This window comes from Pseudorca crassidens, chromosome 19, assembly GCF_039906515.1.
Source record: "Pseudorca crassidens isolate mPseCra1 chromosome 19, mPseCra1.hap1, whole genome shotgun sequence".
Lineage (NCBI taxonomy): Eukaryota > Metazoa > Chordata > Mammalia > Artiodactyla > Delphinidae > Pseudorca > Pseudorca crassidens.
The window spans coordinates 23,453,339-23,478,423 of record NC_090314.1 but is presented as its reverse complement, the minus strand read 5'-3'; the positions used below and the strand labels follow the sequence as shown (position 1 = coordinate 23,478,423).

The following is a 25,085-nucleotide window of genomic DNA, read 5'->3' as shown; positions in this document are numbered from 1 at the left end:
CGCAGTGGTTAAGAATCCGCCTGCCAATGCAGGAGACACGGGTTTGAGCCCTGGTCTGGGAAAATCCCACATGCTGCAGAGTAACTAAGCCCGTGCGCCACAACTACTGAGCCTGCGAGCCACGACTACTGAAGCCCACGTGCCTAGAGCCTGTGCTCCACAACAAGAGAAGCCACGCAGTGAGAAGCCCGCACACCACAATGAAGAGGAGCCCCCGCTCGCCGCAGAGAAATGCCTGCGTGCAGCAACGAAGACCCAACACAGCCAAAATTAAAATAAATAAATAAATAAAATAATTTAAATATATATATATCTTTCATTATGAGATCTATATAATGACATTACAGAAAGATTAAAAAGTAGAGAATGACAATGGAATATTACTCAGCCATAAAAAGAAACGAAATTGAGTTATTTGTAGGGAGATGGATGGACCTAGAGTCTGTCATACAGAGTGAAGTCAGAAAGAGAAAAACAAATACCGTATGCTAACACATATATACGGAATCTAAAAAAAAAAACAAAGGTTCTGAAGAACCTAGGGGCAGGACAGGAATAAAGACGCAGACATAGAGAATGGACTTGAGGACACGGGGAGGGGGAAGGGTAAGCTGGGACGAAGTGAGAGAGTGGCATGGACATATATATACTACCAAATGTAAAACAGATAGCTAGTGGGAAGCAGCTGCATAGCACAGGGAGATGAGCTCTGTGCTTTGTGACCACCTAGAGGGGTGGGATAGGGAGGGTGGGAGGGAGATGGAAGAGGGAGGAGATATGTGGGTGTAGGTATATGTATAGCTGATTCACTTTGTTATAAAGCAGAAACTAACAGACCATTGTAAAGCAATTATACTCCAATAAAGATGTTAAAAAAAAAAAAAGTAGACAATGACAGGGAATTCCCTGGTGGTCCAGAGATTAGGACTCCATGCTTTCACTGCTGAAGGCCCAGGTTTGATCCTTGGTCTGAGGACTAAGGTCCCACAAGCTGTGTGATATGGCCAAAAAAAAAAAAAAAAGGTAGAGAATGAGAAAACTCCTTCCTACCGCTGTATCATACAGCTGCTTCCACTTTTGCTTATTCATTTCCAGTGTTAGTCCATCGGCAGATATATTTTAGCAAAGTTGTAATCATAGTATACACTGTGTTTTGCATCCTGTTGGGGTCAGTTGTTCTGGAGGCCCCTTCCCACTCTGCAGTTTCCCACTGAGACACTGTCCACATTACAGCCTAAGGAGGGGTGATTCCCGGCACAGCAGATCCTCTAACGTTCCAGTTGATTTCTTAGCCAAACCCACCTGAATTCACGCCTACAGAAAGAAAGATGATGATGGGCAAGTAAAAGATACAGAAGCTCTTCACCAAACTCCATCACATACGGAGGTAGGGGTGGAGTGAAGACATTTTAGGCAACTCAGCAACAGAGTAACATGATTAGGACAGACGCATTCTTCTCCCCTCATTTCCCCACAGGTCAGTGTGAGAAGCTGCCATTGGTGGTTGTGCCCTCCCTCAAGGGTGCCTGTTGCCAGGCACACAATGCAGGAGGTCTGTAAAACAGACTCTGTTCATTCAAAGCTACCTAAACAGTGTTGTCCAAATTTTCCTGATAAGAATCACCTGGTGTGGTTGTTAAAATTCCAGATCCTAGGCCCCTCTCAGCTTTAGGGCAGGGGCCTAAGACTGGAATTTGGAGATCATTTAGGAAACGTTGTATTGACTGTTGAAATGGGTGGAGGCTGTGACTGAATTACAGGAAGAACACCCACTCACTACTTACAGTGCTACCCAGGAATGACCACAACATCCATCAGACTGAGCTTGGAGGAAGTACCCATGTACTTGTGTGGGTTTCAGAGCCAAATGTGACAAGGTTCAAATATAGCCTCAGGTACCCAAATGTGATCTGGGCAGGTTAACTGCTCTTTCTTACATAAAATGGAAATAATAATATAGCCATGTCTCAGACGGTTGTCATAAAGATTCAATGCTGTGTTCCATGTGCTTGGTACAAAATCCAAGTGTCGACAAACAGTAGCTATTAAACCACCACTAAATTCTCAGTGCCTGGCATGTGATGAAACACTGCTACTTAACCTTTCTGAAGCTTAGTTTCTTCCTAGGTATAAGAGATGTTGGGAAGGGGGAAATTTCCCCCCTACCCCTCGAGTTCTTTTAGCTGAAGATTGACACAAGACAAATTAACAGGAGAAAAAAAATTAATTAGAATGCAGAGAGGTCTCATAGAAATGCCTCCCCAAGCGACCAAAGAAGGCTGTTCATATAACATTTTTAGGCAGAGAAACAATTATTTGTGAAGATTTAACAAAGGGGTTTGTGCTTGGGGTAGCCGACTCAGGAAGGAACAGAGTTTGCTTATTCGGCTTTCTTAGCCTTGAATTCCTTAACTGGTGATAAGGATACTTTCTAATCTCCTGGTATAGGGAGGATACTTTGACACGGGAGATTTCTTTTCTACTTTCTGGGGGAAAACGGGGGGGTGGGGTGGTCAGAATGTTTTTTTTAATATCAGTCTTTCCCCCACCACCTGTTTCTCAAGTAGTTTTCACTCAGAATAATCAATATGCCATTGTGGCATATCTTGGGGCAGCCTACTCTGAACCCCAACACAGGGGTACTATGAAATGCTGGCCTAATACTAAATCCTCTGTAAATGGTGGCTGTTAAGACATGCCCTGGAGATTAGATAGTAATAATATATCAGTGTTTATTTCCTGACTTTGATGACTGTCTTGTGGTTATGTAGAATAATGTGTTCAGGGATAATGGGAAATCAGGTTAGTAATTTACTTTCGAATAATTCAAGAAAAAGTTATTTACAACTGTACTTGCAAATTTTCTGCCAGTTTGAAATTGTTTCCAAATAAAAACATTATACAAAAATGTACACTATTAATAATGTACTATTTATATATAATATGTACTTCTTTGATTTTCATTTCTGATATAAACCAAGATACCTTGTAGAGAGATAAGAGAAAAATGTGAAGAAATGGCAATAAATCCAATTGTTAATTACTAAAAAACAAAAAGACATCCCCTGGACCCTGCTGAGTTTTTCTCACTGGACACGTCTCAGGTATAACTTTTTTAAAAAATGCTGTGTCTCTGGGACAATTTGTGGGATGTATTGCTTTTGTGCAATCAGATTATTACCTGCTCTGTTTGCCACATGTAGGCAATGTCATGAAGTGATAATGCTCGCCATATTAGAACCAGATTTGGTACAAACTGGATTTGTGTGGCAGTCTGTAATGGTAGTAATTTCTAGGACAATTCACCATGAATAGTGAGCTGAAAGATTGTAACAATGGGAGACAGGAAATATGGGAGTCCAGTAGTTCCTGAACCTGGCTGACCATAGAATCACCTGGGAATCTTAAAAATACAGATTCATTGTTTGCTGCATCGTGTCTGGGGAGAAGCCTGAGAACCCGCTTTTTTATTCGTTTTTTTCTCTTTTTAAAAAATTTTTAGTTTATTTTTTTTTATTATTTATTTATTTTTTTTTGGTACGCGGGCCTCTCACTGTTGTGGCCTCTCCCGTTGCGGAGCACAAGCTCCGGCCGCGCAGGCTCAGCGGCCATGGCTCACGGGCCCAGCCGCTTCGCGGCATGTGGGATCTTCCCGGACCGGGGCACGAACCTGTGTCGCCTGCATCGGCAGGCAGACTCTCAACCACTGCGCCACCAGGGAAGACCTTTAGTTTATTTTTATTTAAAAAAAAAATTTAGAATCTGCATTTTTAAAAAGTGTGCTGAAAGGTTCTGATGAGCAGCCAAGACTGGGAACTAATTATTTGGTTGTAGTGTAGAACCTGATAGTTGACGTTTTTTCTTTCCTTACTCATTTCAAAGATGTCTATCTTGATTAAACACACTGCCAGCCACCTCCCGGCAATGAGGAGGCTCTTTTGTTTTTGTGAGCTTGGTTGATTTCATAACTGACCATTTGGGTTGCTGGACTTTCTTTGTGTTTTGTCTTTTTTTTTTTTTTTGCAGTACGCGGGCGTCTCACTGCTGCAGCCTCTCCTGCCACAGAGTACAGGCTCCGGACACGCAGGCTCAGCGGCCATGGCTCACCGGCCCAGCCGCCCCGAGGGAAGAACCCGCGTCCCCTGCATCGGCAGGCGGATTCCCAAGCACTGCGCCACCAGAGAAGCCCCTGTGTTTTGTCTGTTTTGGTCACACGGCTTGTGGGATCTTAGTTCCTGACCAGGGATTGAACCCAAGCCCTTGGCAGTGAAAACACTGAGTCCCAACCACTGGAGCGCCAGGGAATTCCCCGTGGGTCGCTGTTTTCTGCTTTTTTTAAATTTCTTCCTGTTTTAAATTTCCGCCCTTATGTTTCAAGTTCACCAATAGGGAGCCCGCCAAACTCTAAGCTCCCATCCTCCACCCCAGAGAAAGCGGAACCCCAGGCCAGCATGTTCTCCTTTTCTCTCTACCCACAACCTCGCTGTGTGGCCCCAGGTCTGCTGTGTATTTCCAGATCCTGTAAGTAATAACCCTTTATTTTTTTCAAAGGTTCCTGATGGTTATTGCTGAAGGGTGTCTCGCAGTCATAATAAGAACGAGAAGGGCCAGTCAATTCCCTTTGGTGCACGACACCTTTTCTCAATATTAAAAATTATTGCTGGGCTTCCCTGGTGGCGCAGTGGTTGAGAATCCGCCTGTCGATGCTAGGGGACACAGGTTCGTGCCCCGGTCCGGGAAGATCCCACATGTCGCGGAGAGGCTGGGCCCGTGAGCCATGGCTACTGAACCTGCGCGTCCGGAGCCTGTGCTCTGCAACGGGAGTAGGCCGCAACAGTGAGAGGCCCGCGTACAGCAAAAAAAAAAAAAAAAAAAGATTGCTAAGTCTATACTGTAATAATTTTTGCAGTCTATAAGGATGGCTACCCAAAAGAAACCAAAAAAGAGCTCCAGGGGACTGTGATTTGTGTAGGCTGTAGAGGGAAGCTGCAGATCAAAGTAGTAAGTAGAAGAAACTTAATCAAAACAATACTAACAGTATTAGCAGTCAAATCAATAACAGGAAACCCAGCAGCAGTTTCAACAGGATTTAACTGCAACTGTTGGGCTTATAGAGGCTACCAGAAAAATTAAGTGAGAAGGTCAACGAGATGCACTGCTTAATTACCTATCTGACTCTAGCACTGCTTTCTTTTCCTTATTGCATTAAACATTTCTCGAGTAATACAGGCATAATGTACAAAATAACAATTTCTCCTCCCCTTACCATCTTCCTTTCCAATTCTACTCCCCAGGGTGAAATCCTTAATAATAGTTTGATGTGTATCCAAACAGGTTTTTCTGTAGTCTTGTTCTCCAAGAAGTTTAAAGTTTCAAGCCAGAACTAACTCACTTTTCACCTACTTATTAAAAGGACAAATTTCTATTGATAGAAAGGCAATATTCAGCCCCGCCCCCCGCCCTTGAGGCTGGAAAGACGGCCACTAAGAGGCAAATGCCTTCTAATTAGTTTTCTGAGAAACTGAAACCTAAAAGACAGAAGCATGTTTACCTTTGGTTTCAGGAAACCAGGTTTAAAAAGGCGGGGAACATTCTCCTTTCCCTTCTTAAGGAAATAAAAATTTCTTCTGGGCTTGCTTTTGTTAAGCTGCAGACACCCAAACAGGTCAGGACTCAGGTGTTTTCAGCACCCAGACCCTAAGGAATCTTCTAATTCGCTAGGTAGGTAGAGACTACCTGGAGAGACCTGAGCCATGCCTGTTCAACAGAAAAGATGGGCTGAAAAAACGACCACAGAACCCTAAGATAAAAATCCACCCTGCGGCTAGAGACCCTTCCAGATATATCTACTTTAGGCAAGAGAGGCTGAGGTGGACCTGTTATGCCCACATTTTTCTTAAGTGAAATAGACAGGAGAACTGGCCCTTAGATGGGACTCACCTTCTAGCTGAGGCCAGGGATGCAGGATTCCAGCCAGACAACCTGACAGAGGTCTGAGACAGTGCTATAGAGAGTTATAAGGTGGACTGATCAACGAACTATCTGGAAACAAACTTTCAGATGGGACAGGGAGGAGCTAGAGTCTTGGTGGGAAGGGGTGACTGTGACAAAGGATTCTTTGTCAGGTACCCAATTGGTTGATCTCTACGGAAAGGGTTTTCTTGTTTTTCATAATGTATACACTTTCATTTTCAGAAAAAAACTTTAAAATATATTGACCCGGAAGCTCTGACCTAGTTGGATTTTCCAGGTTATATTTTGCAAGTGTGTCAAAAATTCATTTAGTTATTTTGTTTACCAACATTTATTAAAGCACTGGAAAATAACTTGCCCAACTTTATTTTTTATTTATGTATTTTTTTAATAGAAAGTTCTCTAAGTCTTTTTATTATTATTACTGAGATATAACTGACATGTAACACTGTATTACTTTAAGGTATACAGCACAATGATTTGATATATGTATATATTGCAAAGTGATTACTACAAAAAGTTTAGTTAACATCTGTGACCACACATAGTTACATTTTTTTCTTATGATGAGAACTTTTAAGATATACTCTTTTAGCAACTTTCAAATATACAGTAAAGTATTCTTAACTGTAGTCACCATGCTGTGCATTATATCCCAGGACTTATTTATAACTGGAAGTTTGTACCTTTTGACCACCTTAACACATTTCACCCTCCCTTCCCTCACTTCTGGCAACCACCGATCTGTTCTATGAGTTCAGTTTATTGTCATTTTTTAAGATTCCACATATAAGTAAGATCATACAGCATTTGTCTTTCTGACTTATTTTACTTAGCATAATACCCTCAAGGTCCATCCATGTTGTCACAAATGGCAATATTTCCTTCCTTTTATGGTTGAGTAATATTCCATCATATATACACACCACATTTTCTTTATCTACTTATGGACAATTAGGTTGTTTCCACATCTTGGCTATTGTGAATAATTTTTTTTTTTTATTTTCATTGGAGTATAGTTGCTTTACAATAGTGTATTAGTTTATACTGTACAGCAACTTCCCAACTTTAACAAGTTGCTTCTTCTAATCTTTTTGGAGATAGGGCACGAATGAATGTAAAATTAGGAATAATTCAGCAAGTGGATGGTTGAGAAATTTACCACTCTATAATAGGAAAAAAATCATCTGTGATAATAGATACTTATTTTCCTAGACACAGGCAACACCTACAGATATTCTGGGTATCTTGCAGACATCAACTGCCATACTCATTTTTACAACATAAATATGTTTTTATTACTGCAGCCATAGATGTAAGATGATTTTTTAGACCCAAATTAAATGAGGACAAACTACTAGAGAGTATACTTACAGCATTGATGTGGGGAAAAGAAAGAAGTCAGAGAAGGTCATCTAATCCTGAGCAGGTCATAACTTCTCTGGTTTGAGTCTTCATCTTTGAAATACAAGATAGCATAATGCCTGGGGCAGACAGAGCCAGGTCTGAGGTTGTGGGTCTCCTCTGTCCAGGGTCTGATTGTTTGTTTGTTTGTGGATTCCAATTTTCTCAGCCCCGGGGACTCATAACCCTTCCCCATTCCATTCTTCCCCTTGGGCCCACACGCAGAGGCTCTGCTTCTCAGACTAGCTTTTCCCAAGCTGCGCGCGCACGCACGCTCAAGAAACCCTTCCGGTTGGGGGCGGGGAAGCAGAAAAAGACAAACCAAAACGCCAGGTGGGGGAGGTGCAGGGCGCAGGCGCAGAGCCGAAGGGCAGGAGTGCTCAAGTGCGAGCAGTGAGCCCGGGAGGGAAGGACTCGTTTGTGCGTGTTGAGCGCGGGAGAGCGGGACTCGGGTTTTTTTGGGGTGTGCGTGTGTGTGTGTGTGTGTGTGTGTGTGTGATGTTACCTTAAGACTCTTAGATTATACACTAATATGTGTGTGTGTGTGAGATGTTACCTTAAGACTCTAAGATTATACACTAATATGTATAAAATAAATAACTAATGAGAACCTGCTGTATAGCACAGGGAACTCTACTTAGTGCTCTGTGGAGACCTAAATGAAAAGGAAATGCAAAAAAGACGGGATGTATGTATACATATGGCCGATTCACTTCGCTTTACAGTAGAAACTAACACAACATTGTGAAACAACTATACCCCAAGTAAAAAATAAATTAAAATCCAAGAATTTCGTGAAGAAAAAAGACTCCAAGATTAAAGACTCAGGGGTGTGTGTGTGTGTGTGTGTGTGTGTGTGTGTGTGTGAGATGTTGCCTTAAAACTAAGATTAAAATACCCCCCTGCTACTCTTCTTAAATAATGCTTCTCTAGAGTACTTTGTAAATATATATTATCAAACAAATGTTTGTATTTATTGAGATAATTTTGACTTTCTATTAATGTTCCTATGACTTTTTTATTAATTAATGGTTTTTCTTGTATTGTCTAATCTTGTATTCTGGGCTAAACCCAATTTGGGTCTGTGTGTGTGTGTGTGTGTGTTTGTGTGTGTGTTTAATAATAGCAATAATAATAAACTTTAAGTACAAAAAACAAATCTAAAAAACTCTTCTTTTGTTATCCCCAATTTTTGTTACTCCATTACCTCAAATTGACAACTGCTGGCATCTTGCCATAGTTACTTCAAGCTTTTAAAAAATTCAATAAGTAAAATATTGTAGATAAGTTTGAGGTTCTCTTTGCCTTCTATTTCCAGTTTCATTTTTCTCTCCTTTTCTCAGAAGCAACCAACATTCTGAGTTACTGTATATCTTTTACACTATTTTTTTTTTTTTGCGGTACGTGAGCCTCTCACTGTTGTGGCCTCTCCCGTTGCGGAGGACAGGCTCTGGACGCGCAGGCTCAGCGGCCATGGCTCACGGGCCCAGCCGCTCCGCGGCATGTGGGATCTTCCCGGACCGGGGCACGAACCCGTGTCCCCTGCAGCGGCAGGCGGACTCTCAACCACTGCGCCACCAGGGAAGCCCTCTTCTACTCTGTTTTTAACACACATTGTTTTACACACACACACATACAGGAATAATATGTAATATTGTTGTGTGCATTTTTAGCTTATTTAAATTGTTTAATGTTATATGTATATTTCTGCAACTTGATTTTTTAACTCTACATTTTGTTTCTGATATCTGTGTCATTGTGTGTGTGTTTTCGTTTATTCTCTTCAAGTGGCTCACAATACTCCTTTCAGCAAATATTACCACGTTTCATTTCCTTATTTCATTATTGATGGACAGTTAGGCTATTTCCAAAATTTGGTGTTACAGACAGTGCTAAAATGACTGTTCTTGTCTCCTTGCACACATTGTTTACCTATTCATCTGTTGAAAAACATCTCGGTTGCTTCCAAATTTTGGTAATCATGAGCAAAGCTACTATAAACATTCATGTGCAGGTTTTTGTGGACATAGGTATTCAACTCTTTGGGGTAAATACCAAGGAACACTATTGCCAGATCATATGGTAACAATATGTTTAATTTTGTAAGAAGCAACTAAACTGTCTTCCAAAGTGGCTGTACCATTTTTCATTCCCACCAGCAAAGAATGAGAGTTCCTGTTGCTCCACATACTCATCAACTTTTGGTGTTGTAAGTGTTTTGGATTTTAGCCATTTTAATAGGTATGCTGTGGTAGCTCATCGTTGTTTTAATTTGCAATTCCCCAATGACATATGATGTGGACATCTTTTCACATACTCCTTTGCCATCTGTGTATCTTCTTTTTTTTTTTCTTTCTGGCCGTGAGTATGGCTTGCAGGATCTTAGTTCCCCAACCAAGGATCGAACCCAGGCCCATAGCAGTGAAAGCGAGGACTCCTAACCACTGGACGACCAGGGAACTCTCCCATCTGTATATCTTCTTGGTGAGGTGTCTGTTCAGATATTTTACCCATTTAAAAAAATTGGGTTGTTTGTTTTATTGATGAGTTTTAAGAGTTCTTTGTATGTTTTGGATACCAATCCTTTATTAGATATATGTTTTAAAGAAATTTTCTCCCAGCCTGTGGCTTACCTTATCATTTTCTTCAGTGTCTTTTGCAGAGCAGAAGTTTATAATTTTAATGAAGTCCAACGTATCAGTTCTTTTCATGAATCATGCTTTTGGAGTTGTATCTAAAAAGTCACTAACTACCAAAGCTAAGGTCACCTAGATTGCCTCCTATGTCATCTTCTAGAAGTTTTATGGGTTTGCATTTTACATTTGGGTCTATTATCCATTTGAGTTAATTTTTGTGAAAGGTATAGGTCTGTATCTAGACTCATAGTTCTGCATGTAGATGTCCATTGTTTTCTGCACCATTTGTTGACAGGACTCTCCTTTATCCATTGAATTGCCTTTTCCCCTTTGTCAAAGATCAGTTGAATATATTTGTATGAGGCTATTTCTGGGCTGTCTTATCTGTTCCACTGATCTATTTCATCAACATCACACTGTCTTTATCACTACAACGTTATAGTTAGTCTTGAAGTTGGTTTGGTCAGTCTTCTGACTTTGTTCTTTCAATATTGTGTTGGCTATTCTGGGTCTTTTGCCTTTCCATGTAAACCTTAGAATCAGTTTGTTGATATTCACAAAATAATTGCTGGGATTTTGATTTGAATTGCACTGAGTCTATAGATCAAATTGGGAAGCACTGATTTCTTGACAATATTGAATCTTCTTATCCATGCACATGGGACTATCTCTTCATTTCTTTAGCTCTCCTTTGATTTCCTTCAACAGAGTTTTGTCATTTTCCTCCTTAGAACTTGTATATGTCTTATTAGATTTATACGTAAGTATGTCATTTCTTTTTTTTGTTGTTGTTCTAAAGTAAGTGACATTATGTTTTAAATTTAAAATTCCAGTTGTTCATTGCTGGTATATAAAAAAGCAATTGACTTTCGTATACTAATCATGTATTCTGCAACCTTGCTATAATTGCTAATTAGTTCCAAGGGTTTTTTTTTGGTTTTTTGTGGGTTTTTTTTTTTGTTGATTCTTTGGAATTGTCTACAGAGATAATCATGTCATCTGTGAATGCAGACAGCTGTACTTTTCCCTTCCCAATCTGTAAACCTCTTATTTCCTTTTCTTGTCTTAATGCATTAACTAGGACTTCCAGTACTATGTTGAATAAGAGTGGTGAGAGGGGATATGCTTGCCTTGTTCCTGATCTTAGTGGGAAAGTATCTAGTTTCTCACCATTAAGTGTGATGTTAGCTATAGATCTTTTAAATAAATGTTCTTTATCAAGTTGAGGAAGTTTCCCTCTATTCCTAGTTTGCTGAATTTTAGAGTTCTTTATATATTCTAGATTTCGGATATTTGTCAGATATGTGATTTGCAAATATATTCTCCCAGTCTGTAGCTTGTCTTTTCATTTCCTTAATAGGAGGTTTCGCATGGCAAAAGTTTTAAATTTTTGACGAAGTCCAATTTAATGATTGTTTTTCTTTTACAGATTGTGCTTTGGGTATCCTCTAAGAGCTGTTTATCAAGCCCTAGGTCCTGAAGAGTTTCCCCTATCTAACCCTTTTGTTTGTGCAGAGTTCTTTTTAAATAATAAAAATGCTAGGACCTTGGGATTAACATACACACACTACTATATATAAAATAGATAATCAACCAGGACCTACTGTATAGCACAGGGAACTCTGCTCAGTATTCTGTAATAAACTATATGGGAAAAGAATCTGAAAAAGAGTGAATATATGTATATGTATAACTGAATCACTTTGCTGTACACCTGAAACTAACACAACATTGTAAATCAACTATACTCCAATAAAATTTAAAATAAATAAATAAATAATAAAGATGCTAGTGGCTTGTCTAAAAAACAAAAACCAAATAAGCAAAAAGCAAAACAAACAAAAACAAAACTCTCCATCTTGTTAATTAATCAAATAATTCCTTTTTAATTTTCCAACTTCCGTCTGCCCTTCCATCTATTATTCCTTTTCTTTTGTGTTCCTTTGCAATCTGGTTCTTTTTCTAAGTTCTTTCAATGTTGATGAGAGTCACTCTGTTTAAATTTTTCTCTCTTACCAATATAGGGATTAGGGCTATGGGTTTTTCTCCACATATCGTTTAAGCCATATCATGGTAATCTGATGGACCCTAAACCATACATCTCCAGCAGTCAGATTCTTTGTGTCTCTCACAGCAGTTTGTGTGCCCACAGTGAGTGCTCATTGAATGTTTCCTGTGCTAAAAAGTTAATAAATGAAATGTTTCGATGGCATGCTTCAGTATATAATCAAGCAAGAGAGAAAAATGACTGTAGGTTGCAACACATCCCTAAGAGTTTTAAGGGCCCTCTCCTCACTATGGTACTGTTGAGTTTTACTGATTTGCTCAATCACTCCCAAATACAAGTGTTTTTTTGACATCAAAAATCTTAGAATCCACTGATCCTTCTTTTTCCCCATTTCTCAGATCCACCTTCTGCCCTGGCCATCTTTGTTTTCCACCCTATCCACCTAAGAATGCATAATCCAAAAGTTCAACCACTTTCTTACTAATAATCTAAATTCATATGCCCTACTCGCCTTTAAAAATTTTTTGGAGGCAAAAGTTTTCTTTTTTATGTCATGAATAATTTCAAACTTACAGAAAAATACAGAGAGCAATATAATGAACACCAATATGTCCACCACCCAGTTAATAGATGAAGTCAATTTTAAAACTTATTATGGAAACTTTTCAAATATGCACAAAAATAGAGAGAAGGAGAGAATAGGAGAGTGAATCTCCACTTATCAATCACCCACCTTCAATAATCATTGATCTTTTGCCAATAAGTGGTACCACTAACCACCCAGTTGCCCAAGCCAAAACCCACTTACTAAATTTTAATCCTTTCTCCTGATCTCTATCTGTTCAATACAGAGCCATGTTAATTTTATTTTCTAAATGTCTCTCAGATATACTCACATCTCTTCATTCCCATGGCCCCAACTGTGGCCCAGGCTACCATCATCTCTCACCCGGATTACTGCAAAACCCTCCCTACTGGTTTGCTCCTCTCTAATTAGTTCTCCACCTGTAATTAATAATGTGCCCCCCCTTAATAATTTATCATGCAAAAAAATTAACTTTTTGGGTGTGCAGCTCTATGAGTTTTAACACATGAATAGATTCATATAATTACAACCACAATCAGGAAACAGAACAGTTTCATCACCTCAACAAATTCCTTTGTGTTATCCCTTTGTAGTCACACCCTTCCCTCCCCATAACCCTTGGCAACCATGGATCTGTTCTTCTACATTAATGTGTCTTTTAAAATGTCTAGGGACTTCCCTGGTGGTCCAGTGGTAGAGAATTCACCTTCCAATGCAGGTGACGTGGGTTCGATCCCTGGTCAGGGAACTAAGATCCCACATGCCGCTGGGCAACTAAGCCCGCGCACCGTTACTGAGCTCGCGTGCCTCAGTGAGAGAGCCCACGTGCCAAAAACTACAGAGACCACACACTCTGGACCATGCACGCCATGACCAGAGAGAGAAAACCTGCATGCCACAACTAGAGAGAAGCCCGTGTGCCACAGCAAAGAGCCCATGCCACAGTGAAAGGTCCTGCATGCCACAACTAAAGATCCAATGCAGCCAAATAAATAAATAAATAAAATAATAAAATGTCTATGTGTTCATGTCACTCCCTTCCTTAAAATCCTTCTTTGGCTTTCCACTGTTGTAAGCAGCAGCCCTTTTCTAACTTTCAGGTCTCCTCTTTCACCACTTCCCATCTCACATCCTCTGTCACTCTTTTTTTTTTAGCTCAGTGTAAACTTTTTTAAAAAATTTATTTTATTGGGGCTTCCCTGGTGGCGCGGTGGTTGGGAGTCCGCCTGCCGATGCAGGGGACGCGGGTTCGTGCCCCGGTCCGGGAAGATCCCACATGCCGCGGAGCGGCTGGGCCCGTGAGCCATGGCCGCTGAGCCTGCGCGTCTGGAGCCTGTGCTCCGCAACGGGAGAGGCCACAACAGTGAGAGGCCCGCGTACAGCAAAAAAAAAAAAAAATTTATTGAAGTATAGTTGATTTACAATGTTGTGTTAATTTCTACTGTACAGCAAAGTGATTCAGTTATACATATATATATTCTTTTTCATGTTCTTTTCCATTACAGTTTAGCATAGGATATTGAATATAGTTCCCTGTGCTATACAGTAGGACCTTGTTGTTTATCCATTCTGTATGTAATAGTTTGCATCTACTAATCCCAAACTCCCAGTCCATTCCTTCCCGCCCCTCCCCGGCAACCACAGTTCTGTTCTCTATGTCTGTGAGTTGGTTTCTGTTTTGTAGGTAGGTTCATTTGTGTCATATTTTAGATTCCACATATAAGTGATATCATACGGTATTTGTCCTTCTCTGTCTGACTTCCTTCACTTAGTATGATAATCTCTAGGTCCACCCATGTTGCTGCAAATGGCATTATTTCATTCTGTTTTATGGCTGAGTAGTATTGCATTGAATATATGTACCACATCTTCTTTACCCATTCAACTGTCGATGGACATTTAGGTTGTTTCCATACCTCGGCTATTGTAAATAGTGCTGCAATGAAAATTGGGGTGCACGTATATTTTCAAATTATAGTTTTTTCCCGATATATGCCCAGGAGTGGGATTGCAGGATCACATGGCAACTCTATTTTTAGTTTTTTGAAGAACCTCCATACTGTTCTCCAAAGTGGCTGCACCAATTCACATTCCCACCAACAGTGTATGTCCTCTGTCACTCTTAAGTTCTGGCCAGACTGAACATCTCTCTACCATTCCAATACACTAATCCCTTTGATGATTTCACGCCTTCCTACATACTTTTCACTCTGACTGTAATGCAATAACTCCTCCTAACCTCAGATTCCTTCACATGGCTAATTCAGATCTTAGTTTAAATGCCCTTTCCTCCAGGAGTGCTTCCCTGTTCATATTAGGTTGATTGTTGCTGTTTGGTGCTTCCTTTCAGGGTATGCATCACACATTACTGCAATTACTCTATTCAATGTTCCTGTCCAGACTGTAAGCTCTGAGAGTCAGGGCTATGCTTATTTTTTATTTACCACTTAATTTCCAGCCCCCAGCACTTAGCAAGAACTCAATAAATATTTTTTAATAAATTAATAAATGCACTTTTGTATACTATGCAATCTACTTCTTCATCAACATGATATGTATTTTAATGGTTTCAATTGCAGAATGAACATGGAGGAACATAATTCATCTTTGGTGGTAGAATCATCTTACCCAGACTTGGTCATCAATGTAGGAAAAGTAACTCTTGGTGAAAGAAACAGAAAGAAGCTGCAGAAAATTCAGAGAGAACAAGAGAAGGCAAAAGTCATAACAGCTGCATGTGCTTTATTAAACTCAGGAGGAGGAGTGATTCAGCTGGAAATGACAAACAACGATGAGCATCCTGTGGAGATGGGACAGGATTTAGAAGAGTCTTTGAGAACACTTATTCTGTCTTCAAATTTGCAGGATTTCTTCAAGACTAAGCAACAAGGGAGGTGTTACTACATTTTTGTTAAGTCTTGGAGCAGTGACACTTTCCCTGAAGACAGTTCCTTTAAGCCCCGCATTTGCAGCCTGAATTCTTCGTTATACTGTAGATCCGGCACTTCTGTGCATCTCATGAATTCAAGAGAGGCATTCAAGTTCCTGAAAACCAAGAAAATAAATGCAAAAGTCTTGGGGAAAGAACCTTTTGGTAAAGTTGTCAAGGTTATAACTCAAGACCTCCATAACTCGGATCCTACTTACCTAGTTTTCCAAAAAGACCAGCTTGAATATGGTGAAATCGTGCCTTTTCCTGAGTCTGAATTCATAGAGTTTAAGCAGTTCTCTACAAAACGCATTCTAGAATATGTGAAAAACATAATTCCAGTGTACATCACTGCATTTGCAAACACTGAAGGAGGCTATCTTTGTATTGGAGTCGATGATAGGAGTAAGAAAGTTCTGGGATGTGCTAAAGAAAAGGTTGACCGTGATTCTTTGAAAAAGAAAATAGAAAACACAATATACAAATTACCTTGTGTCCATTTTTGCCAGTCTCAACGCCAGATAGATTTCACAGTCAAAATCTTGGATGTGTTAGCTGGGGGAGAGCTATATGGCTATGCTTGTGTGATCGGAGTGAAGCCATTCTGTGGTGCACTTTTCTCAGAAACTCCCTGTTCCTGGATGGTGAAGGACAAGCATATTTGCAAACTGACAACTCAGGAATGGGTAAGCATGGTGATGGACACAGATCCAGGTAAGATGGAGAAAACTCCCTCCCTGTCCTTTCTACCTCTTTGGAACCTGTATATTAAACAGGTTTCCCTCTGTTTCCTATGACTTTGAACTTCCCCCACACACTAAGTTCTGTGTTTTTTGAATCTTCAAGTATCCTACTTTCCATACATGAGAAAATGTTGTTGGGTGATGAGAAGCCCAAATGAAGTATCTTATAAAAGGCAATTTCCTACATCAGATGAAAAGAAAATTGTCTGGGGATGATTGCCTTGCAGTGGTGTATTGGAACTGGCTCTTACTGGCTCGAGAGCCATTTGTTAACTTTTCAGGAATGTTTTGAGCCAGTTGTTAAACAGTCATTACTAAAAATTAAGTTTTATAAACTTACAGTTCAATAAATTGTATTTAAAACAAATTTAATAAATACAAAACCTAATGATTTACTACATTTTAAGATTATCTGTATGCGTGAGGTTATTTACATCTACTGTATCTATATGATGGAAATACTATAAAATGGTGTATTACGGTGCATGTCTTCCCAACTCTGCATTTAGTGACATCATATTGGTAGCTTAAAATTGTCCATGGTGGGAATATTTACACCACAAATATATGCATAGATAGGTGTACTAAAAGAATGTGCTATGTACCATAAAAGAAATTCAAACAAAACGATATCCAGAAACAGAGGGTGAAGACATATTGAATGGGAAACACATTCAAACTTCCGAATAACATCTCTTTTATGATGGATTTGGCAACTTTCATATGCAATGAAGGCACTTGTCCATACAGGGTGAATGGGGTGTTATCTTGCCATTATGTCTCAAGTCATACCTAGACAGTCTATAATACACCCACTCATAAGGTCTTTTTCAGTGGTGAAGAGATGAACTAACATGTCAGAATAACATGAATTTCCCTTCTTTGTTAAGATTTTACATGGTTGTGCAAAGACTTTGAATCTCAGCTGAGTCTGTCTAGCGGGCCTCCTCTTAGCAGACCAGTGTACTCCAAGAAAGGCCTGGAACATAAGAAGGATCTCCAGCAACTCTTATTTCCAGGTAGTAACTATGGTTTGCCTACTTGACACCAGCCAGTTTCTATGTTAGGATAAGGGGAGATAAACTGTTATGTTTTATATCAAGGTGGAGCACAAAACAAATAAAATGAAGATCAATTACAACATCCATGAACATGTTTTGGGTTTAGGAGAAACAGTCGTGTAAAAGCGTGAAATCACGTTTCAGAACCAAGGACAGTGCCTGTCCTCTGCTCTCATCCTTTGCTCCCACCATGATATGCTTTAGCTATGAGTCCATTGTTGTCCTCTTTCTACACTTCTGGAGAGGAAGAACCACTTGATCAACTCTATGAAGTAAATCAATGGCTTATCTGGCACTAGAATCTGATGCATAAACGTCCTATATATGTGTAAATATCTATTGAGGACCATTAAGTTAATAAATAATGACTGCTCAATTTAAGATTTTATTTTTCACCTTACCTAATTGAGGTCTTTGCATTCGCTTGCATATCAAATTTATATTTTAAAAACTGTCCACAATAAACAGTATTAGATCCAAGAGTAAACATAAACGTTGGTAATTACTCTCTAAACTCAGTAAACTCTGTTTTAGTAGAGCTTATTATCATGGAATAAATTATATCTAAAAACAAAATACTGGGCTTTATCCTCATAGAGTGATAACCTATTATTCTGGTATAAAAAAATCAATTTTCCAGGAATTGTACCAAACATTTGAGGAATAAACACTTCCAACACTATTTAAACTTTTCCAGAGCCATAGAAAAAGAATGAAAATTCCCAGGTTATTTTTAAAATGGGAGTAACAGTATTTGCAATACTTGACAGAGATAGCATAAAAAAGAAAAATTCAGACTAATCTTACTTGTGAATGAAGACGCAAAGACAGAACTCCAAGAACGAAAGGATGGATAAACATTAAGAGAGTTATTACTATAATCCATCATTTCTATACATTTATGCAGAAAAAATTTTATGATTGTCTTCTAATATACTGAAATGGTTTTGAAAAACATTAATATACATTTTGATTTTTAAAAGATTCCATAAAATATGAACCCATAGGGCTTCCCTGGTGGCGCAGCGGTTGAGAGTCCGCCTGCCGATTCAGGGAACATGGGTTAGTGCCCTGGTCCGGGAGGATCCCACATGCCGCGGAGCGGCTGGGCCCGTGAGCCATGGCCGCTGAGCCTGTGCGTCCGGAGCCTGTGCTCCGCAATGGGAAAGGCCACAACAGTGAGAGGCTCGCGTACCGCAAAAAAAAAAACAAACAAAAAAAACCAACCCATAGATACTTTTCTTTAAAGATTTTTAAATTACTTTTTTAACATTTTTTATTCAAAGTCACAAAAATTATAATCATCCTCATCAGTTCACTCAGTCCCATGTAATTAATTTTTTTAACTTGATCTTTTGTTAGCACTTTTATGAATTCATCAGTTTTCCATTAGAGTTCTGAAAATGCTTATTCATTCAGTTCAGCAGTATAGTCAATTACCAGAGACCTGTACTTGTCAGAGTCTTATCTATGAATTCCTTGAAGATGAAAACCTTTTATAGTAACATTTTTGCAAAAGCATCAGAGTACACCCAGAACTGTCTGTAAATGACAAAAGACTTAAAAATGACCACAGCTAATTATTTGATGAAAGTTCATAATAATGCAATTGACAAGGAAATTTAGTTATTTCTGAGATATATATTTTAAAGTAATAACTAGAATTATGCCTTATAACATTATAATAGAACATATAAGATTTTTAGGAATTTCATGTAATGTCTGAAACATTTATATTAACATATTTCTCTTGTAGACTCTTGTGATAGATGCATTATTACATAGATCTGTAAGTGAGTGATGCTTAAGGAGAGTTATCTCAGAGACTAATCTTAGGATCTCCCAGTGGAGGGCTGCACAGAGGTCCCTCCTAGTAAAGTTTTCATAGCTCCATCTTCTCCACAGATATTTAATGAGCACCTTCTTCCTGGGAGGGCTGATCCTACCTCCATCAATGGGGACTGTTAAGGGACACTTTGAGATTCAGGTGCTTTAAGAGTAGGAAGGGAAAGAGAACTAACATTTCTCAAGCAGCTACAATGAGCAGATACCTTTATGCTATTTCATTTATTCCTCACCATAAGAGATGTGCTATTTTTGTACATGTGGATTTTTGTTTGTTTTACAGATGAGGGAACAGAGTCTTAGAGAGGCTAAGGAATTTTCCAAGGTCATAAATGTAATAAGCACATAGGCTTAGATGAAGTGTGTCAGACTTTTCAAGGCTTCTTTTCCTTCACTGTAATATAATAATATTGGCAAAAGAATGTATACAAAAATAAGTAACATCATAATTAATAAAATTAATTATAATTAAGTGTAAGTATAGTAATTTTGATTAATTACAATTAATCATTAAAATAAATGTGATTTTTGCCACTAAATTTATAATTCTTTCCATATCTAGTGCTACCAGGACGTCTGCAATGTACTCCCAAATCCCTCTGGAAGGAGCTGTGTTCACAGAATGAAGGTTTGGAGGAATTAATAAATATGCAAATATATCCATTCTCCCAGGGAATTTTAATCCTTTCTAGAAGCTGGGCTGTGGACCTGAACTTGAAAGAGAAGCAAGCAGTCATCTGTGACGCTCTGCTGATAGCATGGAACAGTCCCCCCATTCTCTACACCATTCTCAGGGAGCAGGATGCCGATGAGCAGTCCTATTGCACCAGCACCGCCTTCACTCTGAAGCAGAAGCTGGTGAACTTGGGGGGCTACTCTGGAAATGTGTGTGTCATTACCAAGGTCCTCCACCTGAGTCCTGAGAGCAATGCGGAGTCCTCAGAGGGTGCAGCATCCCTGATTGATTACCCCAGGTCCTATTACATTGCAAACACTCAGCAAATGGAAGCTTTGTTGCAGTCCCTTGTGATTGTCTTGCTTGGCTTCAGATCTTTCTTGAGTGACCAGCTTGGCTGTGAGGTTTTAAATCTGCTCACAGCCAAGCAGTATGAGATCTTCTCAAAAAACCTCCGCAAGAACAAAGAGTTGTTTATCCATGGCTTACCTGGCTCAGGGAAGACAATCATGGCCATGAAGATCATGGAGAAGATCAGGAATATGTTTCACTGTGAGGCAAATGAAATTCTCTACATTTGTGAGAACGAGCCTCTGAGGAAATTTATCAGGTAAGCAGTTGGATCTTCTTTTTTTTTTTTGGCCGCGCCCCATGGCTTATGGGGATTGAACCCAGGGCCACGGCAGAGAAAGCACCCAGTCCTAACCACTGGGCAGCCAGGGAAGTCCCAAGCAGTTAGATCTTATTGTCAGCAAATGAGGTTCAGTCTAAATTCCCTCCAAATCACCTTGTTCCTTTTTAAAATTATTATTATTTTCAATTTTTTTCCAATTAATTTATTTTTGGCTGCACTGGGTCTTCATTGCTGCACACAGACTTTCTCTAGTTGCGGCCAGTGGGGGCTACTCTTCGTTGAGGTGCTCGGGCTTCTCCTTGCTGTGGCTTCTCTTGTTGCGGCGCTCAGCCTCTAGGGTGCCCAGGCTTCAGTAGTTGCAGCGCGCGGCTTAGTAGTTGTGGCGCACGGGCTTAGTTGCTCTGTGGTATGTGGGAATCTTCCTGGACCAGGGATCGAACCCATGTCCCCTGTATTGGCAGGTGGATTCTTAACCACTGCGCCACCAGGGAAGTCCGTGAATCACCTTGTTCCTTGAGAGTAAGATGGTAAAATGATCTGTGACAACAGTATCGTGTTCATAGGAGTATGATAGAGTAATTTTCCTCCTTTATTGACTCAGAGAAAACCTGAATGTGTCTTTTTAATTTTTACAGTGACAAAAAAATCTGCCAGGCAGTGACCCGGAAAAGCTTCATGAAAAATGACTTTAAAAAGATTCAACACATCATCATCGATGAAGCTCAGAATTTCCGCAGTGAAGATGGGGACTGGTATGGCAAAGCGAAAACAATCACTCAGAGAGACAAGGATTGCCCAGGAATTCTCTGGATCTTTCTAGACTACTTTCAGACCAACCACGTGGAGTGCAGCGGCCTCCCTGCTCTCTCAGCCCAGTTTCCAAGGGAAGAGCTCACCAGAGTGGTCCGCAACGCATATCAAATAACCGAATACTTACAACGTGTATTGCAGGAGGTCAGAAAAAATCCTCCACCTAACATCCCCCTTGGGTCCCTGCAGATGCTTCTTGAAGCTGAATGGGCTCAGGTTGTTGAGGGAACCTTAAATATTGAGGAAAACTTGCCTCTGAATAAAATAGCGACATATGTGGCAGACACTTGCAAGCTTCTCTTCGAAAGGGGCTATTCTCCCAAGGACATTGCTGTGCTTGTTAGCACCGCAAGAGATGTGGAGCGTTACAAGACGGAGCTCTTGAGAGCAATGAGGAAGATAAAGGTAGTGCACTTCACCAATGCGAGTAACATGTCAGGTGATTATATTGTGTTGGACAGTGTCCGAAGATTCTCTGGCCTGGAAAGGAACATCGTGTTTGGGATCCATCCAAAGACAGTTGAGCCAGCTATCTTATACAACATTCTTGTCTGTCTGGCATCCAGAGCAAATCAACAGCTACATATTCTGTGGCACCGTGACGTTTAGGAAGAATTCCAAACCAAAACAAGTTGAAGCGATTACTATGTAAATGTCCATAGGTGACAATCCGCTTGGTATTGGGAGAAACTTCTCTTTTCTGTTCATAGGTCAGCTAGAGATTTGGGCAGAGCTGACACACAGAATTTGGAACTTTCCCTCTCTGGCTCTCTCCTTTCAGGGATTCCTCCCCTACCTCCTTTCAGCAGCTATTATTGTCCCAAACTCTGTCCCCAATTCTTCCACCCAGAATAATAGTGGTTTTCTGAGGGAGATTTAACCACCCTGCACAGCACAGACTGTGACCCACCCTGCGGTTAAAAACTATAAAAACAATATACTCGTCCTGTGGCCATTCTTTCTTCTAAGTCTGGACCTCCACAGTGCAATTTTTTGTTTTTTAAAATTTGTCCAGGGTTTATATTTATCTGCAGAAGGGTGGCCTGGTAGAAACTACCTTGGCCATACCAGAAGCAGAATTTTTGGTTCCTGAATTCTTGACATTTCTCTTTGCTATATTGATCCAGGACTTGGGAGATTCCCAAGATAATTCAAACTGTGACCAAGTGGGCCTTAATAATTTTGACAGAACAGAGAGCACTGATAAAATTATTTACTCCTTTAAAACTGTAATCTCCATTTTTTTTTGCCCTCAGAATAACCCAGATCAAGCTTTAATTGTGATAGTAAGCATTAATTGTCACTTTACTGAGAAATTGTAGGCCATTAGAAAACAAAAATAAAGCTGTTTTCTCTGGCTTTCAGTGAGAGATAGCATTAGAAACCAAAATCTGGTTCTAAAGATACACATAGGCCATTAAGTAAACAGAGCTAGGAAAGATACAGCCTTTACAGATCAACTTCTCAACTCAGCTCTACGTATTGTTCTATAACATATCAACTTAAATTTTAAGTCAAGTACATTCTTGAACTGTATTTTTCCCCTTTACTTTTATATTTTGGTGGGCTACTGTTATGGACTGAATGTTTGTGTCCCCCTGAAATTCATAGGTTAAAGCCCTAACGTTTAGTGTGGCAGTTTTTGTAGATTTGTAAGGAAGTAGTTACAGCTAAATGAAGTCATAGGATGGGGTCTTGATCTCATAGGATTAGAGTCCTTATGAGAAGAGACACCCAAGAGCTCTCTCTGTCCCTCTCTCTGTGCACACATAAACAAAAGGTCATGTGAGCATAGAGAGAGATGGCGGCTACCTCCAAGCCAAGAGAAGAAGCCTCAGAATGAAACTAATCCTACTGACACCATGATTTTGGACTTCCCAGCATCTAGAACTATGTGAAATAAATTTCTGTGTTTAAGCCACCCAGTCTGTGGTATTTTGTTATTGCAGCCTGAGCAGACTAATACAGCCACAGAATTATTCTTTGAACTAAAACACATCAGTGTTATCGCTTAATAATGCTAATACAATGACTTATTTTTCTGTTTATACAAAACATTTAAAAATGTTTCTAATCTAAAAAATAACAATAAAATATTTGTATAACAAATGGAAATTTAAACATTACATGACTAATATTCCACGTATTAGTAATCCTAGTCTACTGATTTCCTCCATATTGCAAGTTGTGAATTTTTCTGCCTGTCTTTCTCCTATCTGTGTTTACTCATGGAATTCCAGCCTCTTGCCTTGAAACCGTAGGCTCTTCTAACTTCAGCAAAATAAAATATATCAGCAAAATAAGGGAAAAAATGTTCTTTCTTTCTGACTACATTAGATCAGATACAACTCTGTACCAAACAGTTATCCTTGTAAATGCTGTCTCTAATGAATTGGTTTTGTAAGATCCCTGGAGTTGAGTTGCAATGTCTGTGAAAGTAATTCTTTAGAAGTCTAATTCTGGAGCGAAGACTGCCACCATGTCCTGCCGCCATCCACCGCACAGGGGTGGGGTGTTGCTCCAGGACCTTGCTTCAGACGTGTAAGCTCCCACATCCATTAAACCATTGATGTGTCTGTTGCTGACCCTGGGCTCTTTCTTCAGTCTTGAAGCTGGACAAGCGCAGACATTGTAGGCCTGCAGGGTGCAGCCCAATAATTAGTGGAGCCAGCCAGAAGACCGAGGAAACTCCCATGAGTGCCAAGATGTCAGAAAATACAGGATGGGGAATGGAAAGTTGCGGGGGCCGTCCACCAGCGTGTGGGGCCCGAAAGTTGCAGGGGTGATCCTGAGGTGGCTGTCTTTGCTGAATGGGGGCTCCCAAGAGATCTGGAGAATAATGGCCTCCAACGGCTCTGCTATTGTATCAAATGAGCTAAGCTATCTTTCTAGAAGGAATTGGTATTTCTCTTGTGCCTTTGAGATATAACTGATCTACGTGGGCTCTCTGGAACTTTAATCTTATGTGATCTCTAAGAGTAAAGGAGAAAAAATAGCTTTTAGGTAAACTCTATAGAAATAATTATGTTTTGGGAATGTCTATTTAAAGTAGTCTTTCTAGATTTTGGTAACTTGAAAATAAAGTTGAAGGAAGAGAATTCATGGGTCATTTCAAATAGGATAAAATATTAATTGCTGGGCGAGTCTAAGTTAATCTAACTTTGCCTGCTTAGGAGAGGAAGAGTCAAGCATTAAGTTTTCCAATCAGGAAGTGCACAAATACTTGCTTCTTGGTTTTTGCCAGAGATTAAGGTTTTCAAGGGTTAAGGTTATAATCAGTCATAATTCCTGTAACCAAGTTTCTTTATTAATTACATTGTGATTAGGTGTTTAACTGTACCTTTTAAGTCTTTCGTCATTTGTAGACAGTTATTGTTGTACTCTAATGTTTTGGCAAAAATGCTTCATCTTCAAGAAGATTCATACCATTGTAAAGCAATTATACTCCAATAAAGATGTTTAAAAAAAAAGAAGATTCATAGGAAGGCCTTTTTGACCATAACAGGTCTTTGATAAATTTCAGATCATACTGCTGAACTGGGTAAGAACTTAAAGAATGCTAATGGAAGACTTAACGGCTTCATAAAAAGTTAACAGAAGGATTGGTTACTGAGTGAACTGGTGAGTATGGTAATAATGTTTATGGGTTTTGTCTGGAATGTTACTGGTTTTGATCTGTGTTTTGCAGATATGGGGAAGCCCTTCCCCTCAAGTTGGTTATGATTTATAGCAATTTGGTAAACTACACCTGTGGGTAAAATTCAAGCATTTTTCTTTTCT

At 39.7% G+C, this 25,085-nt stretch overlaps 1 protein-coding gene and 1 long non-coding RNA gene across 12 annotated transcripts in view; one reads left to right on the top strand and one right to left on the bottom strand.

Moving 5' to 3' along the window:
- The window catches only part of LOC137212951 (uncharacterized), a 16,262-nt gene extending 8,602 nt beyond the window's left edge, over window positions 1–7,660 (bottom strand). For 3 of the 10 annotated variants that reach the window (XR_010937720.1, XR_010937727.1, XR_010937725.1), the window contains exons 1-2: window positions 7,348–7,660; window positions 5,941–6,004 (exon numbers count right to left, since the gene is read on the bottom strand). This is a non-coding gene — a long non-coding RNA (uncharacterized lncRNA). Of the gene's footprint in view, window positions 1–896; window positions 992–5,551; window positions 5,758–5,940; window positions 6,005–7,347 lie in introns of all 10 variants that reach the window. The other 7 variants (XR_010937723.1, XR_010937718.1, XR_010937724.1 and 4 more) reach the window with 5 other exon arrangements.
- On the top strand, window positions 4,357–25,085 carry SLFN11 (schlafen family member 11). Of its 2 annotated transcripts, XM_067717161.1 has the most exons (6): window positions 4,357–4,521; window positions 9,744–9,861; window positions 15,187–16,250; window positions 17,170–17,298; window positions 19,748–20,471; window positions 21,131–25,085. In XM_067717161.1, exons 3-6 carry the CDS (start codon window positions 15,188–15,190, stop codon window positions 21,912–21,914), a joined length of 2,700 nt encoding a protein of 899 aa, XP_067573262.1. In that variant the 5' UTR covers window positions 4,357–4,521; window positions 9,744–9,861; window position 15,187; the 3' UTR covers window positions 21,915–25,085. The 2 variants fall into 2 exon arrangements, with proteins under 2 accessions (XP_067573262.1, XP_067573261.1); XM_067717160.1 differs by lacking the exon at window positions 9,744–9,861 and having other exon boundaries at window positions 4,374–4,521; window positions 21,131–25,084.